The following is an 18073-nucleotide window of genomic DNA, read 5'->3' as shown; positions in this document are numbered from 1 at the left end:
CTTGGTCCAGGATTTACACTCGTCAGTAGATGAAGCGACCTTTGAGAAGTAGCCTCTGGGACATGGTATACACATTGTGTCCTTATCTTGTTGCACTGTGTGTAGTAAAGGAAGAAAAACTTCATAGCTGAGTTTCCGTGGGTTCCTTTCAGGTGAGGGGAAGGTGACTAGGCTCCCCATCCTCCTGCTCCACACCCCCCCTGCCAACCCCCCTGAAAGCTTCCCTGAAGAGAGAAGGATCTTAGATTACATTACAGCAGCAATAACAGTCACATGTAAGCAGAAAAAAGTATGCTAGTCTCACCTGAGCACTTCTCTACATCATCAAAATGAGAAACAACCAGGAGCAACCTGCAGTTATTGTAAAATAACAAATATCTATTATATCCTTCCCCTTCCACTAGCTTCCTTGTGTCGATGCTATGCCACAGACAGCGACACTAACTGGTATTGTCACTTCTGTGAAGCCACAGCAAACAAAATGTTGTATCAGGATTTGCTAGGCTGGAGAAAAACCAGCACCACTGTGCTCCAGGCCCATGCAGCATTTCGTCTTCCATTACTCCTATGTGCTGCTTTTTGGGGGTTCCTCATGCTTGGCACAGCTGTTCCCAGTGTTCATTACAACTCTGAACTTGACTGTCTCTATTTTCCACATCTGTAATAAATCTTTGCATTACAAGTCATCTAAAACAGAATACTTGTGCTACCTGAAAGGTCTTAATCACTTTTAACTTGCTTATAACATTATAAAATGGCAAAGCAAAGTCATTGGACAAAAACTGATTTCAAATCCGGCCTCGGAACAATCCCCAACGGACTGCTGCTCTGCATATTAGAGCTATGCGTGACCTAGTGACTCACCATCAGACACCTCAGCAAACATTAGAAATGCAGTGAACACTTTGCGACCATTGCCATGTCCACGTAATAGCTTGCAAAAGTCACTTGATCCAAGAAACTATTTGAACTACAGAGGTAGAAGCCTTCAAAATGCAAATAGTCCACAAGGTTTATATGCAGTAGCAATGATAACTCAGATATGCATCTTCTGTTGATAGTCATCTGAGACTCTAAAGTATCCTCTCTACCGTCACCCAACCCACAAGATGCTGGCCTCATCCTGTAGGCCTGAGCTGGACATTTCACTTCATACGTCCCCTTTCTGCATCTTACCAGGATGCTCAACTCCGAATCCTGGAGCACATATGGTATTTCGCTGACAGCAGTCGCAGTCTTCATTCCAGTGGTAGCCCATCGTACAAGCACACTGCCGCTGGAACGTGCTGTTCCCTGGGTTCACTTCTCTCAAAGCTTTCCCTAAAAGAGAAAGCAGATGGGAGTAAAAATCTCTCTGATAATAAGCCTCGAGTTTATGAACCTACTGTTCTACCTATTTGCTGTGCTTGAATGACAGATGCAAACCCATTCACGTTAGAGGAAATGTTATCCTTCAAGAAGCATGGGACACCCTTGATCAGCACGGGGCTCCTCACTGATTGCACTCCTGAGCAATACTTTTCCTTGTAGCTGCTGCAGAAAATAAACAGAGCTTTTGCAAGGGTGAGACAAACGTGTTAGGGGAAGTGAATGCGCAGTATACTGGGCAAAAAGACAACCTTTAAGATCCAACTCACAGGAGTGAATGGCCCCAGTGGAGGTAATCATTATCAGCAGCATGGAGACCATGGTCGCGGTGCTCAGCACAGCACAGAATCTCTGCTGTCTGGGGACCTCCCTCTCCGCCAGGCTCTTCTGCAAGCCCAGCCGCCAGTGTCGGGTACCTGAACAAAGCAACTTCCCTAGATCCACTTTCCCACCTTCGTGCTTTACTAATTTGGATTAAAAAGTTCTTCAGTACGAACAGCTCACCTTGATCGCATATTTTATGTAGTAAGCATTTATCTTCTTCGTTCCAGACATCCATGTACTCGTTTGGGCCACACGGCTGGCACACGCTCTCAGAAGTACCAGTGCATCTAGCAGACATGTACTTTCCTGTGAACGAGGGAAGGACAAGTAGGTCATTTGCAAGTTGCGTGCCAGCCGTCTAAGGAGCTTAGGGAAAATAACAGGTTGGGCTAACGTTGCTGTACACAAATCATTTCTTCTTGCCACCTTTTCATTTCCTCAGCCTGGCTCCTCTTTAGTGTGGCACTGACACATCTGCGAAGCTTACGGCCTGGGAGCCGTCCTATCTACACGCACGAGAATCAAGCTGTTCTGTCTCCCGTAGTGGTTAAGTGCTACCCCAACAAAATAGCTGCTATGGCTTTTGCTGAGGTCAGCAGGACCACTCCTGCACTAGAAGGCACTCATAAGCCTGAAATCACGCATCTGCAAGGGCACGTGCCAATAGATTAGCAGAGTCACAAGAGCAAACTGCCTTACTGACCCACGGAGCTGTTTCTAATGAGCTTTTCCGTTATGAAGCCGGTACAGCCCAGTGCTCACGTACCTGGCTCACACTTTGTGCAGCACCGTCCAGAGTATTCATAGTGTTGTTCGTTCTCACATGGCGGAGTGATTTGTAGTGACAACTGGAGCAGAGAAGGAGAGAGAGGACATGAGAACCAATATACCTGGGGAGCTTCAGACCTACCTAGTCACAGTGCTGGCAGAGAGGAGGAAACCCTTTCTTCTGTATAGCATTTTGGATAGCTAAGCAATAAAAATTGCCCAACATTTATGACTTCAAAGCTGCTTTGTAGACATGCTAAGAATACGTACTTGGTGCTCTACACACAGGGACTTGTGATACAGCCAGGTGATAAATAACACAAGATTGCAATTTGTCATGAACTTTTGGCCTGCCATATAACCTTTTCTTACAGTACTCTATTATTTGAATTCTGACTTCAAAACAATTGTAAAGAAAAAAAACCTGGCATACAGATACTTCTGTAGTCTCTTCCACAGATATGACCTCAGACCAAGACCCAGGCAACTGACAGTTTTAATGTATAGCATTAAGCAAACAAGTAAGGTGAACGATTTATACTCCTGAAAAAGGAAGTAAGTTCCCAGCTTCCCACTGGGATACACAATACTCCTGGCTACCCCCAGAAAATATTGGACTTTAATTTTGCAGCTTTTTATGGCTCCCGCTGTGTCCTGCAGAGATGGTCTTATGGAACCGAGGCAGCCAACCAGAGAGGTGACACCATTAAGCCAACAGCTTTTTTCTTCTCAAAAACCAAAACAAAACCAATGCAACCCACCACCACCACAAACCACCTGAACCCGTTATAAATGAGAGGGCATCTGCAAAGCAGGTCAAAGCAGGTAGCAGCGCTGCCTCTAGCTTTTACAGGCCGTCACATCCCCTCCCTGCCCTCGGCTACGTGTATGCACGGTGGTCCTACGCACAGCCCCACGCGCACGGTTCGCTTGGCCAGGCTTCGGGGCAAGGCTCGTGCTGGGGACCCCCCGGCCAGCCACGCACCGTGCCCAGTCCCTCGCTTAACCTGCTTTGGCTGCCTGGGAGTCTCCCGGCAGCTTTCCTCCAGGCAAACTCAACACCTTACAGCCAGTTGTTGATCTTGTAATATAGATAAGATGAGTCAAAATCTGGCCTGTAGCAAGGAATCCTTTGTTACTGGAGAGAGTACTTAAAATCGCATTTACTTTGAGAAAGCTGCAATAAAGCTGCTGCTGCTGGTTAAAGGGAGCTTTTGCCATCTAATACCGTATGACAGCCCTGTGCCTACTGATACTGGTTTCCATTCCTCTGCCTAGCATTCTCCCCTTGTTTCCTCCAAGTCTTTACTTCTCCTCTTTCCTCCTTTTCTTGTTTCAGCAATATCAACCTCTCCAACAGAGAATATTTTTCCCTAAGCACCTTGTCCTCTTCTAATGCTGGGAAGGGTCTTGTAACTTAAAGATGACCAAAAAGGTTGAAATTTTTCTTTAAAACACCACCTTTTGGCCTGGAGTTTGAGCCATGGGTTGGTGCATGACTTGTGTTTATCAAAACTGCGCCAGCTGTGTCTGGAACAGAATAAGTACCTTGGGTCAGAGGTCTTGAGTTTCTATATTTTTGCAGGTTATAAACAACTTATAGCCATTTTCTTACTATTACAACAACCCCAGGTCAAATTAAGAGTCTAGTCTTGCAAGAAATCTTCTGTTGTCTTATTTTTTCCTTGTCTCTTTCTTTGCATTCATTAGCAGTACCTTTCTCGTGATTAGATTATACGGTTTTTGGAACAAACATTGCATTTCATGTTTGTGCAGCACCTCCCAGGAGGGGTGCAAGATAACGATCAGTGCTGGCGAGGCAAGACGCAATCTAGGAAATGGAAAGCTGGGCCAGCCTGGCAGCTGAACAGTGACACTGCTCCATGTCCCAGGGGAAACACTGAAAATACTCCTGTAATCGAAGGAGCTCGTTTTCTGTAAGGCACTTCAGGTGGCATCTGCTAAACCACTAAACCGGCCAGCACAGTGCTGAGGCAACATTTTGGGACCAAGCAGCAGAGACAAGGTCTTGAGTGACTGATTTTCTATTCCCAGGCATCTGAAAAGGCAACAAAAGTGATGAGACCAACAACAGGTCCAGTCACTCATTTTTGGCACAGAATATCCTCTTCTTCCTCGTTTGCCCCAGTTTGATAGTTCCTCTTTAGCAGAAAAGACTAAAAAATTACTGAAGTGTCAAACAAGGGCAAAGTCATCCTTTTTAAGGAAGGATATGCAAATCTGCTAAAGAGCATTCAGCTAAAGGGTCTGGAATAATTTCCGAGAATCACAACTCAGCCTGAGGAGAAGCAGCAATCCCCTGGCACCGATGCTAGGGAGCAGGCTAATTGCTCAGCCACCTTTTGGAAATCATTTCATACCTCCATGCTTTATCATATAAAGAGGGCTATTGTTAGGTTATAACTCACAGCTGCAGCTGCATAAATCTACGCTCTTTATCAATAAGTAGTCTCTTCTGCGACTGTGTCCTTCCCTTTTTCACACAAGCCGATGCATTCACAGAGCTGCAATACTCCCTCCTTTGATTTATGCTCAATGGCGTAAAGACGAGGCTCTTGGCATCCAAGTACTAACCTCCACATGAGCCCAGCCTCCTTGAGAAGGCGAGGGATTTTTGGGCTGGTATGGACTGGCTGGAGCCGCCGAGCATGAAAACTGGGGGCAGACAGGACAGGAAGGGAAACAAAAGCAACCCGGGGTTTTCTTAGGGTGGGAGCTGAACTTGGGCCCTTTTGCTAACAGAGCCCCATTGAAGTCAGGTTAGCCCTTGTTTAACCCTCTGCCAGGGGACTGTGCGTGTCTCATCGTCGAACTGTACGTCAGCTTCCCCCAGGGGCTGAGAAGTACTCGTGCTGCTGGCAGCACGATGACCTGACGCTTCGCCATCACCAGCGCATTCCCGCCACAGCGTCCTTCCGAGACGGGGAAGTGCAATTCAGTTCGCAGATGAGGAACTCGCACCCGGAGGCTGGCTGGCTTTACAGAGGTGACAGGAAACCAAACCAAGTCTCCCAAGTCTCAAGTTTGCCCCGTAACCCTTGGAACATCCTTCCTCTTGTTGGGTCAGAGGGATTTGGACATCACCAAGCTCTTATCTAGAGAGAGAAAGGGCCTTGATGAATAAGAAGGTGTCAACCACCTCTGAAGTGATTAAGTAAGACGAAACCCAGCCCGGTCATTCCTTTAATGGTCTTGCTATTGATGAAGTTGCCCATTAAATCCCACCACCACATGCAAATGAGTGCTTCAAAGAGCTCTAAGTATCCCGTGTAAATGTCATTTGTCACTTCAAAAGTGTGGAAAGCACACAGATTTGCACCAGTTCCTAAAAAAAGTCAGCTTTCCTGCTTGATTAACATTACCTCAGAACAAGTATATCTGACAGGGGAAAAGTCCAGGGGGAGAAAAAAGACAAACCTCCTCCAGGCTTGGTGGATCCAGTTCGGTAAAGCACGCCAACACCTGCTTACCTTGAAGCACATGAGTAGCACCATTGACTTCTTTGGAAAAACAGGCATGATCATGTCAAGGTTTGCAGGAGGACTGTGTTTTGGTCTTGAGCTGCAGGTAGCCTTTTCAGCTTCTTTTGTTTTTGCCTATTTGTTGAAAAGGACGCGAAGCAAGAGTGTGCTTGCAGGGTCGGAGAGCTTCAATGACTCAGAGCTACAAAGCACCACTGTGTTACTCAGACCTTGAAAAAACACACACACAGGTGCTTCTGAAGGGGGAACCAGCAGCATTCAGATTCCTGTCCTCAGGCTTAAGGAAATATTTATTCTTGGTGCCATTGAGCAATCAGATGGCAGCAGAAGCTGTGTGTCATGGATGCTAAAATTACTTTCTCGCTCAGATGAATATCCAGACAGACGTTTCAGAGAAGATAGAGTTGCATGGGCCCCTTCCCTTTAAAAGAAAAAATCTGGAAGAACAAGCTCGGGGGTTTCCACAGCCTTTTTCCCATGCCACTTCTGAACAAGAACCTGAGGCCTCAGTGAGGATGGCTCATTAGCAAAAATCTTAGTTTTGCAAAAATTGAGATGTAAAGGGACATGTCAAGGGGTAACTATCTTAAGATGACGCCTTCTTGCTCAGTGTAGTTGTTTCTGGAGAGTATTCAAGTCATCTGTCATCATTTTACTGGGCAAAGCACATTTTTTTCTCCATTTAATATTACAGAACCGAAGTACCTATAGGAGAGGCAACTGTGGTCTGTCCTGCATTGCACACCACTTGTTCTTTATACTCTGGAGACTGAGTTTATTCAAACCACTTGCTTTTGAGGTCCTTAGACTTGCCTGCTGGAGAACTGTAATATTTCTGTGGATTTGGGACTTTTTTTGTCTTCATCATGGGGACTGAGCTTTGACCAACATTTCCAGATCTGAAGCAGCCCTTGCAAGCGCAGCACCCTGGTATCCAGCTAGGACAGCCTCTGCAGTCATCTGCTGCTTTTTCTCCTTCAAATATGAGGCACTCCCTCTCCTCTTACAGGTACCGATTCTGTGCCCACAGCCTTCCAGCTTCCTACCTGGTTTGGGTCAGCAGTATCGCTAAGCAAAACCCAGATTTCTTCAGCTCATTGCCAGTTTCAGAGGCTTGCCTAAAAAGATTATTTAAGAATAAAAATAGAATCAGGCTCTTGATGGGTGCTGCTCCGTGGCTGGTGCTCCCAGGCACTCTATTGAGGCGCTTAATAGTAACGCGCACAATGAACAACTCTGGAAATTTTTACAATTGTGAGTTTATAAAGGGAAAGAAGAGTCTTGTGTTAAAAACTTTATCGCAATCACATGGACGCTGAATGCAACAGTTCCTTCACAGGCAGTCTTCACCGTTGATAAAAATTCAATCAAAGCAGCACACAAGGCACAGCTTTGCAATTCCAGTTATTGGCTTGCAGGTCTGTAATTCTTCACGAAAATCTTAGATTGTGAATGAAATGCTTTTGGTGATGTCAACTTTCCAGTGACCAGTAAACCACATCACAGAACTACCACCACGTGGTAAAAGACAGCCGGGAAATGGCAACAGCTAAAAACTAAATATTATTTCACTCTCAAAAATAGGTCCTTGAAACCCTGCTAGAGCCTGAATACCTAAAGATGCTAGGAAGAACACGAGGGATAAAACCGATAATAAAGAGGTCAAGAGAAAAGTGTAACTTGCAGCCAGGAAGCAGGCAAACGGCGGTAGAAGCCCCATCCTGACTCTTCCCCTTGCCCCTCTGTTTTAGCACGCAGCAAAAAGCAAACACCTGAGCAGCTGGTGCTGCTCTGCCAACGGGAAGGACCAGTCTTCTCAATCTCAAACCCACCAGAGTTATTTCTAGCCGGCAGACTACGTGAAGGAGAAGTGCCGCACTGACCGCTCTCGCAGCAGGGCGGTGGGGGTAAGGCAGACAGGAACCTCAGGTGTATCAGAAGGGAGATGACGGAGGTGATAGATGGCAGGGCTGAAACGGCTACCGACCAAACCTGCGAATCAGCCAGCTTTCTTCAGTGGACTGAAAACTCGCCGTCACATGCACAGCATTCATCATTCAGACACAAAGCCTTCTTCATACAACCGTCAGAAGGGCACACCTGACATTTTCATCGACTGGGTGGTCGGTAGCGTCTGCATGTTGCCTGCGCTTTGGTGCAAAACCTCATGTTTTAACCTACGTGTCCCCACTGCCCCAGCAATTCAAAGACTAATAGCTACGAGGTAGAACAGAATATTTTAAAGATGAATCAGAGAGTAAAAACCAAAAGCTAACCAAACTCAAATATTTAACAAAAAGGCTTGACAGCAAGAAAACCGTCCATAACTAGCAAAAATAAAAACTGCAGAATAATGACATTACTAAAGCTGATACCTAGATGTGCTTGTGAAAAGGCCTGCAAAGGCAAATCTCTTCTAGATTAAGCAGGTGCAAGAGCAGCACTCCATAGAAAAGCTTAGAAGCCGCACAGCTCCAGGTACAGTCTCAATGGCTCGCCATGAGCATCTCTACACCCATTCACGCTTAATCAAAACAATAATGATACTAAAAAAGGCACTAAAGACACAATCATTTATGGGGAGCACGCTCCTCTTGCATTTTAGTTCAGCAGATTATTTTTCTGTGCTTCATCAACTGAAGTCAACTCTTAAGAAATGAACATGACAGATTTTTTTGGGCTGGGCTATTTCTGGACGCCAGACTAGGAGTTCAATGGGGACTTTCTATGCTTAAAAATTTTGCATGTTTATGTACCTTTTCCTTCCAGCAGGCCACCAGAGTGGAATATAATGTATTAACCAATTTGGTGTGAGGCAAGACCCTGCAATTGTAGCTGAACTGCCGGGGAGAATTAAAAAGCTTGTAAAGATCAGGGGAAGCCTGCTTTCACCACCTGATGTTCTGTTTGGTTTCCTTCTCCTGGATTTTAGCGTTGCACATGGAAGAAATGCTGAATATTCGGCAGGCAGAAATACGAATGGCAGCGGTAGGGCTGTAACCCTTATTTTGGATGATGGTCGTATAGAGGGGATGCACATAACAGACACGGACCGTTCTGCCTTGGTGTGAGTTATAGTAAGAATTGCATGATCGGATCTGTACCACCTCCATCATGAAGGAATTGCTGCCTTTATTAAAGGGCTCAGGACTGGGCTGAGAATTGGTTAATTTAGTCTTTAGATGTCACCACAAGGAACCAGCTCTGCCAAGGACCGTAAGCCAGTCGAGTCAGTGGAAATATTCCTCCCTGATTTGAACAGGCTTTGGCTTGTTTCTGTAAGCAGCCTGTTTTACTACCCGTGGTACGGCAGGGGAGATTTTTTTTTTCCTGTGAGAGCAGATTCAAGGAATCATCTCATCCTTGCTACTGAACAATGAAAAGTTACTGAAGAGCATGATGTTCACAAGGCAAAACTATTTGCTGTGGCATAATAACATGCTCAAAATAGATTCCCTTCTGTGCTACATAAGCAATTTTTAGGACTTCATATGAACCTAGTAGCACATTTTTCCCTATCTATATTTCAGATTAATGGGTTGCCTAACAAAACTTTACAGTATTTTTTTTTCCGTACAAGACTTTTTTTTCTTTTCCCTCCACTTTGACCACTGACTAAATATATTCTGCACCCATCTGTAGTCACAAATGTTGTTCTTTGTCATTCCTGAACAGATCCTATATACTTTTTTTCTTTTGGAGTAGCCACAAAGTGGTGAGGGTGAATGACCTCATTTTTTTTCCCCCCCTCCTTGGCTAATTGGCTCTTACAGAGTGGATTAAACCGGCCAGCTTGGCTCTTTTACCGAACACAGCCTTTCCTGGTCTCTTTTATCTAGATTTGAAGAGGGGAGCAGCCGGCGGGTTGTAGCAGAGCCGAGATGCAGCTCTGGGTCTCGGCTCTCTGCTCGCCCGCTGCGCTGCCGTCCTCTGCCGCGGCCCCTGCTCCAGCCTCGCCTCCGGGGACGTGGTGGGGAAGAGGCAGGGACCCACCACGAACACATTTGGCCAAGCGGTGCGGGTAACGTGCCTCCACCACGGGGGTTCCGGTGGGGCCGTGGGCAGAAGAAGACCCAGAGAGTAAGGAGGAGGGTTGGATGCTGCAGCCTGTGCGACGGTAGCCGGCCGGGGGGACGTTTCTGCTCCCCTCCTGGGCCCCCGTGGGCAGACCTCCCTGTGACTTGGGTGGGAAATGGATGGGGCTCTATCCTGCGGTGATTAATGACTCTTTGGCTTTGTTTGCAGCCACGACATCCTAAGGGCTATACAAACACCAAAGCAAGCCAAGCCCTGGGCCCAGACAACTCACGCCCTGACAAGGCAAACAACAAGAATAACCATGGGAAGCACTGTGAAGAGCAGCTGAGGTGGCTGCATAGGTATGGGAAAAAAACCAGGACGTCCTGGAGCGCCGGGACAAGTCGGCATCGCTCCTCTTGTGCGGTGCTGCGGCCTCCGTGAGGCACCACTTCACAAATATGATTGCGCACTGCGGTGACACATGAACAAAGAAAAATCAGGAAAACTTGCATTTCCCCAGAGCTGAAGCATCACACCAAACCCTGCTGCCATGGAGCAGACACAACAGCAGAGTGCCCCGGGTGCCAGCGCAGCCTGCAGAGCAGGATTCCCTCCTGCAGCCCACCCTGCGACTTTCAGCCATTGCTGCTCATGGAGATCCAACAAGTCTTTCTTCTGCTACGTGAACTTTGGACCATTTTCAAAGAAGAGTAAGTCATAAAAAGGGGCAAGTTCTTGCAGGCAGGCTATTGTGTCGTACAGACTGAGGCCTACCCAAGTCCATAGTGCAACCTGGTTAAACAGCACTTCATTTTCGTATTGCATTTATCACACACAAATATTTGCCTTTGCGCTTTCCGTCAGTAATAATGAATCATTCTCAGAGGAGCTGCTTCTCCGTGCAGGCAACACCAACCAGTGCATCCTTAAACCAGAGGGTGAGCAGCTGCGGCAGAAGCCAGCGCTGCCTGGCAAGTTGAGTTTCCATTGAAAGGAAAGGGGCAGCCTGGGCAAGAAGCACGGTGGCAGCCAAGGACGTGATGAACCAGCCATCTCCGTTTCCCTCTTCTCCCCACCGCCCACCTCCTGCGCGCTGGAGAGCGGCCCCTTGCAGCTCGGGGCGCGGGATGGAAGGAGGTCTGGATTCTGCGGTCACAGCATGCGGTGGCAGGAACCCTCCTGGCTCTGGTCACCGCAAACACCTCCTGGAGACCTGGTCACAGGTTGACAAGGAGGAGCAGGAGGAGGACAGCCTGGCAGCAGGGGTTACCTTTTTGTGGCATCTAAGTGTGTACCTAGTACAGCAGGGTCTTCCACCACTTGAACTCCAAGGGACAGATGGGTAAACGTAGCAAAGCGACTCAAACGCTATTCCTCTAAATAGCGTTACGGTATAAATGCCAGAGGGCACAACTTGGAGGTTTTCGTGATTTTCTACACTGTAGTTATGCGCACATCCCTTTTAGCGTCTGCACTGGTTCTTGCAGAGTGGTCAAATTGCATCCCACTTTTCTGAGCTTGAGGGTTTTTGGCATGAGAGTAACAGGCAATAGAAACAGATCCTTAAGGCCACAGTTAATCTCTCTGCTTGACCTGCATTTCTTTTTCTTCTGGCATAGCATGAAGAAAGCCCTGTGCCATAAATGACGTCGGTCAGTACCCTTGAGATGGCTGATAAGCTTTGAGTTCTACTGCCTTGTGAAATGTGGCAAAGGTTTGTTTTGGTCCCATTTGTGGGAAAGAATGAATTACATCAGGAAGACGATACTTAACATGAAAAGAAAAGTGGCAGAGGTTTCTTAAATTGTGGATTGGTTCAGTTTTATATGCATTATATTCCTTTTATACGAGGTTCTGTAAGATTTTTCACATGTTCCAGGGGAAACTGCAAAGCAATGAAAAACTCTGCAGTTTCCCTTGCAGGAACCGTTCCTGCAAGGGCATTTTGACAAGTGAACTAATTGAATTACAGTAACTTTGAAACCCATGCTGTTAACAACAGAATAAATCCAGGAGTTTAGATCAGATATTGCAGTTTTGCTCTACTGACTGATTCCTTTGGTCCTGATCAGAGCAGGAATACTGGACCAGGAGAGCCCATGATATAACACAGCATGGACATTTTTAAGCTCTTTTTTTCCCCTCTCATCACAAACACTGTGTATTTTAGGAAGTTAAAAGATAATCTATATTTTAGCCAAATTTTTTCTAGGTTACAAAGAATTCCAGATGCTTGCACTGAGCAAACTTTCCCTATAAAGTAAATATTACAGAGTAGAGGAAGAACCCATCCCATTGCCACAGAAGGGAAGAGCAACTGGTTTATTGCGTATTTGCAAATGCACCTTCTCACAGGCTTTAACTCCTACCTGATAGAAACATTTATGCTCTTCACCGGTGTTAAGCAAGGAAGGGATGTGACTATTCTGTACAAAGAAGCTGAGCAGATCATGCTTCAGAAAGCAAAATAGCGAGTCCTCTAACAGGTGCCCAAGACAAATCACTTGGAAAGATCATCTTGTGGCTGAAGCACAAGACAAGGAGGGCTGAGCTCTCCTCCCAGCAGTTCTGCTCCAAGCTCGGTGTGTGACCTAGAGCAAGTCATGAATTCTCTGTTCCTGTTTCCTCTTTGGTGAAAATGATGACGATGATCATGTCTATTCTCAGCAGAATTACGAGTACTCTTTAACTTACATTTCCAAGTGTTTCTCATTCTTCGCAGGAAATACATTGCAAATATCACTGCCCTACCACTACTCCACCATACTGTCGACTCTAAACAGAAGTGCATCAGACAAACAAACTTCAGCACTACCACACCTACTGTCACAATTTGTTCCATCAGAACACGGCACTCCGTTAAGAAGCCACTGTTCAAATCAGTCAAGCAAAGGAGAACCTGAAAGGCTGGCTGGGAGCAACATCTCTCCAGGCTTGCCTTGCTTTCACATTCTTGACTTGCAGGTTCTGCTTACTGTTGCAGACAGGATATTAGATTAACGGGCTCTTAGACAAAGTATGGCGTATCCTGTGTAAACTTACACTGCAACTTTCCTGGAGCCCCCTGCTATTTGGTACTCCTTGTTGTCCAAAGGTATTAGCAATGGGAAGTTGCACCCTGTGCAACCACTTACAGACTCAGAATTAAGCACATGTTGAATGCAGTGGAAAGACTTTACACATCAGCCCCAAATAAATACAAGTTCCCTGTTTTGCATCCTCTGAAAGGCTATGAATTGAGAGGTGAGAAATAATGAAGAGCAAGTCCTGGCTCCTAAATCAGGGTACCTAAAACATGCTGGGAGCTATAGCATGGAAAAGGTTTGGTCAAGAGTTGAGCAGGTTCCAGGCAATGAGGAGATTCCAAAGGGAACAACTGCCCCAAATCCAAATGGCTCCAGAAGGAAGCAAATATGTAATGGTTAGTGACCTGAAGCAAAGGTACGAAGAACATTGAGGTCTGCTCATCATACTGCATTGATCACAGTCCTGAACACCAGGGCAGAAAAAAAAGAGACAGATAAAGAGGATACCGAGGAATGGGACAAACCACCCGAAAGCTATGATGTAAAAATCACTTTTGAAATATGCAGGCTCATTCATATACATATGGAGGACACCTGGAAAGCAGCAATTTAAGAGAAGCCTAAGGAGTGAGGGTGGACAGCATGAAACATATGTTTTAGAGGGGGATAAAAAGGTTGGTGTGGTTTTAGGCAACATATTTAGGACCAGGGATCCAGAGGGAAGGCTCTCTGGACTATGCGGTCAGACATTAAATTGGAAACTGTAGACAGCGGAGGTTTTTTTTGTTTTCTTTTGGGTTTTTTTATCTTTTTTTTTTTTTTTTTTTTTTTTTCCCCCTGAAGCTGCACCTTGCTCTCAGGGAACCCAGCCATGGCCCAGTTATAGCACCATGTTGAAGGAAGCACTTAAAAATGGCACAACTAATCAAGAACAATGAGATGCAGAGAAATACTAGAAGTTCAAATGAAAGAAATACAAATGGTAGCGAGGCTGCCAAATATCGATTAATGGAGAAAATAAAGTGCCTGTAGCATGGGATTTGCAAACAGTTTAGAAGGGTCTAAATAACCCAAAGGGAAAGGAATAATTCTTAAGCTGTATAATTAGAAAAAGCAAAGCAAGATTCTGCAAATTTAAACCGCTGGAGGAAACCCAATGTATGCCATTCACAAGGCTGAGCAAGAGCTGGCTGTAGAAAATCATCTGTCTGAAAACAGGGGAAGACCAGCAACGATCCCAACCGTAAAACATGCTGACCATGAGCCACCTGGCATTGCACAAAGCTGCAAAAAAGAGCACGCTCAGTTTGCAAACGACTGCAGAGCCAAACCTCGCTCACATCTTTCCCCTTGCGAGGAAAGGGCTGCCCTTTTGGGGGAGCTGACCCGGGACCGGGGTTTGGTTCCCAGCTCTGTCACGAGCGGCACGTGAACCTCCAAGCGAGTCACGTAGCCGGTCTGGCCTCAGTCTTCCACCCGTGGACCTGGGGTCACAGCACCGTCCCACCTCCGGGGCTGCTCAGGGTTTGCCTGCATTCGCCTTGGCGGGGTGGTCGGAGCACAAGGGGGACTGCACCCCTCCGGGGAGGCTGAAGGGCTGTGGCTGGGCTGCGAGGACCATCCACGCTCATCCCACCTCCAAGGGACAAGCGTGCTCACGCTCTCTTGAATAAATCTGTTTGGTAGGGTGGAGTCTGCCTTATTTTTACTCTACATGCAAATTATACCCCTCAACAACCTCACTGCAAATATTTTCTGGCTTCTCACACCCTGCCCTGGGCAGGAGCAGACTGTTTTTGCTGCAGATCCTCTGGCTTCCTTTGGAGCTTTGGGTTTGGGCTGTTTTGATTTTAAAGAAGCGAGAGAAGTTTGCGAGACAAGGCGAGTCAGAGGGAAAAAACAAAACCAAAACCCGAACAACCAGAGGGGAAAAAAAAGGCAGGCGAAGCCGTCCTGCTAAACCCCGCTCCGCCAGTGCCGGCGGTGCAAGATGCCACGAGCACCGACTTCGCCACCTCCTCCGAGCGAAGGACCGAACCTCCCCGGGTGGGACGCGACACCCGCCTTCCCCCTCCTCCAGCTCAGCCCTGGCAGCACAGCCTTACCTGTTTGCCAGCGGCAGCGAGGCAAAGGAGAAGGAGCCAGCAGCCTGACGGGACGGGCATGTCTGGATGTCCGTCTCTGCCTCCTCCTGTGGCTCCTTTTCCTGCCACCGAAGAGAAACTAGATTCTTCCAGCCAAGCCCCCGCGCCCCGGCAGCAGAGCGAGGCACATTTGAGCTAGCTACTTCTCTTTCTTCCTTTCCTTCCTCTCAGCTACACGAGGGGTGAAGAGAGAAGAAGCAGAAGAAGAGAGAAAAAAAAAAAAAAAAAAAAAAGGCGCCTGGCTGCAGTTCCCACAGCATTTCCTCAGACTTGACATGCAGGTTTTTTTTTTTTTCCCCCTCTTCTTGTCCCTCCCTTTCCTTTCTCCACCCCCTTTTACAAGAAGTTTAGTCACCAAACCCACGTCCCTCCTCCTGCCGATGAGGACCGCTTTCCCGGTCCTTTTCGGCAGGGCCACCCATCCACCTGCCTCCCACCCTCTGTGCCCTCCTCCCTTCCCAAGCCCTCCTCTCACCTGGTGCCATCCCTCGCCGTGCGTCCGCCCTGTAACCGCTTTGTCTCCCCACCACCTCTGGACGTTGCCTTACGCTCTAAGAAGACATTTTGGGCCTCGGCCGTGCCTCGGGCAGCCTCCCGCCTGGCTCTCTGATCCTTCCTGACGCAACCACCCTCCTGCCCCCGGCACTGGGGAAAACCTCCGGTCCCGTCCCGTCCCATCCCCTATCCCATCTCTGCTCCTGTGCAACAGCCCTGCGGGTGCCAGCCTCGGCGTTTTGGCACACCTCCAGCCCCCCCCCCCCCCCCGCCCTCCTCCGCCAAATACTTTGCTTTGGCTGATGGTGGGAGCCGGCGGGTGGGATTGCTGCCAGGGGAAAGAAAAAGCAGATGATGTGCTTCGGGAGCTCTCCTAAAACACCCAACGCCGCGCACGGGGCCAGTCCCCGCGACCCGACTTGGGACAGCGCAAAGCGGCTTCTTGACCCCCAAACCAGACTCATGGCCAACACCACCGGCCCAGCAGCGACCGCCTTGCCCGGCAAAAGAGTGGCCGCAGCCGGCGGCACGCCGTTCAAACACGGGCACAGACCGCGATGCCCCTCGTCTTGCAAAGGGAACGGGAATCCTCCGCGGTGGGGCAGGACAGGGCAGTGCTGATTTTTGGAGGCTGTGGATCTGGCAGAGCTGACTGACCGTGTGAGAGGCTTCCCTGCCTCCCTGCGCTCACACGCCGCTGTGAAATAAGCCAAGAGAGTGCTGCTGACTTGAGCAAATAAGGGAAGTTGTTCTTTCACTTGTATATTTAGATTTAACCCTTGACCAGGAAAAAAAAGTTGCTCTGCGTTTGCAAATAAAAAAATAAATACAAATTATGAAGAAGATATTAAAAGAAATCCTTTACCTGTGCTGCTGTTGTCCGATTTCTGCTCAGAGGAGCAATGCTCAGAGGCCGGGAGCGCTCAGGACAGAAACGGCTGCTGAGTTTCTCTCCTGTAGCGAGCATGGAGGGTCTGCCTGCTTGGCAAAATGAAGCTATGACCTCCACTTCACCTCTACGTAGTTTCCAGGGACCACAAATCCAGACCTTTTTAAATCTTCCTAAAGTTCCTTTCAACACTTAACACCCTCAATGTCCTCTGCAAGCGTTGGGCCCTGCCCAATCGGTGCTCAAGCAGGTCTCGGTGCCCACGTTCCCCTGCCTGCTCCCCAAGACGACACGGCTCTTTGGGTGCAAAACCCAGTGGGTTTGATGCTCCACTGTGGGCTATGGGGCAAAGGGACACTGCATGGTGTGCCTGGCTTAGGGCCTGCTGCCCGTTCATCTCAAGAAGAGCTAGAGCAAGGGACATGGTGATGGGTTTTAGCAAGCCGTAGAGCGTGCAATGGCAGCGTCAAGCCCTGTTGACCTGCCAGAGGGGTCAGGGTCTCGCCACACTTGGGCTGGACAGGCTACAGCTCTAGTACTGAACAGAAATTGAGTGGGAGGCGAGAGGTGGGAGGAATGGCCGTGGCACCCAGCTTGCCCGGTAGGCAACACGGGCAAAGCCAACTTCACCGGCGGCTTTGCAAGTTAAGGCTTGAGGCGTGGGTAACATCTCTGCCTGGCCGCTGGCAGCGGTGCTATTCCCCATCGGTCCTGGAGGGAGCCTGGCGAGACGGCAGAGCAGCGCAGGGCGGAGGTCCTTCTGCCAGAGCCATGGCCACCCATCGCCAAAAACTCGCAGCCCTGCGCTTGCCAGCGTGCTTTAAAATGTTCATATTTAAGGTACAAGGAAATGTTTCTTTTTAAACAGAACAGTCTGTTAAGTCTCTTCCCCTTTTTACATTTAGCACAATACCAAGGCTATGGGCTGTGTTTATTTACCAGCTGCTCATTCTAACCACAGATTTACAGGAGCGAACTCACACTGTCGTGAGCACTTAGACATGTTATCGGCTCACTCGGAAGGTGTTGAGTAAAGGCTCTGAAGGCGTTGAGTAAAGCCAAGCCCTGTTCAGCTCACAGAGGAGCTCCAGACAGTTCAGTATTGCATGTTAGCTCAATTCCTTTTGCCTTCTCACCCCTGATCCTGCCTGAAGTATTTCTTGTTCAGGCTGAAATTTCTCTCGTTTTCTACCACTATGTGAAAACAGCCTCTTTTTGAAAGCTCAGACATTTTCCTCTGAGTTAAATTTTATGTTTCTGAGCCAAAACCCGCAGAAACCACTACTGGGTGCTTTATAGTCTTAATTATATATTGCAGTAGATCATTAGAAACTGAAATGTGAATGCTTGAAAATATGAACTAGGGAATGTATAGGAGAAAGTGCTGTCAATGCTCTTAACTTTATCATGTATATAATTCTATGTAGCACAGACAAAAATTTACACCCAAACTGGCTTGTCAGCTTTTTTCTTCTATAAGAAAGATTTATTCTTTTCTATGACAGAACACTAGGTTCTCCGCCACCTTTGCAAAAC

The 18073-nt window shown here is 47.7% G+C and overlaps 1 protein-coding gene across 3 annotated transcripts in view; it reads right to left on the bottom strand.

Moving 5' to 3' along the window:
- The window catches only part of TNFRSF11A (TNF receptor superfamily member 11a), a 28735-nt gene extending 13376 nt beyond the window's left edge, over positions 1 to 15359 (bottom strand). Inside the window, exons 1-5 of one of the 3 annotated variants that reach the window (XM_049824052.1) lie at positions 15115 to 15359; positions 2459 to 2540; positions 1873 to 1998; positions 1177 to 1320; positions 2 to 95 (exon numbers count right to left, since the gene is read on the bottom strand). In XM_049824052.1, the coding sequence (XP_049680009.1) occupies positions 2 to 95; positions 1177 to 1320; positions 1873 to 1998; positions 2459 to 2540; positions 15115 to 15174 (506 nt within the window). In that variant the 5' untranslated portion in view covers positions 15175 to 15359. The other 2 variants (XM_049824054.1, XM_049824053.1) reach the window with 2 other exon arrangements.
- Positions 15360 to 18073: the final 2714 nt, after the last annotated feature.

Source organism: Accipiter gentilis, chromosome 20 (assembly GCF_929443795.1).
Source record: "Accipiter gentilis chromosome 20, bAccGen1.1, whole genome shotgun sequence".
Classification (NCBI taxonomy): Eukaryota; Metazoa; Chordata; class Aves; order Accipitriformes; family Accipitridae; genus Astur; species Astur gentilis.
Note: the sequence above shows the minus strand (reverse complement) of the source record. Positions and strands in the feature narration are given on the sequence as shown.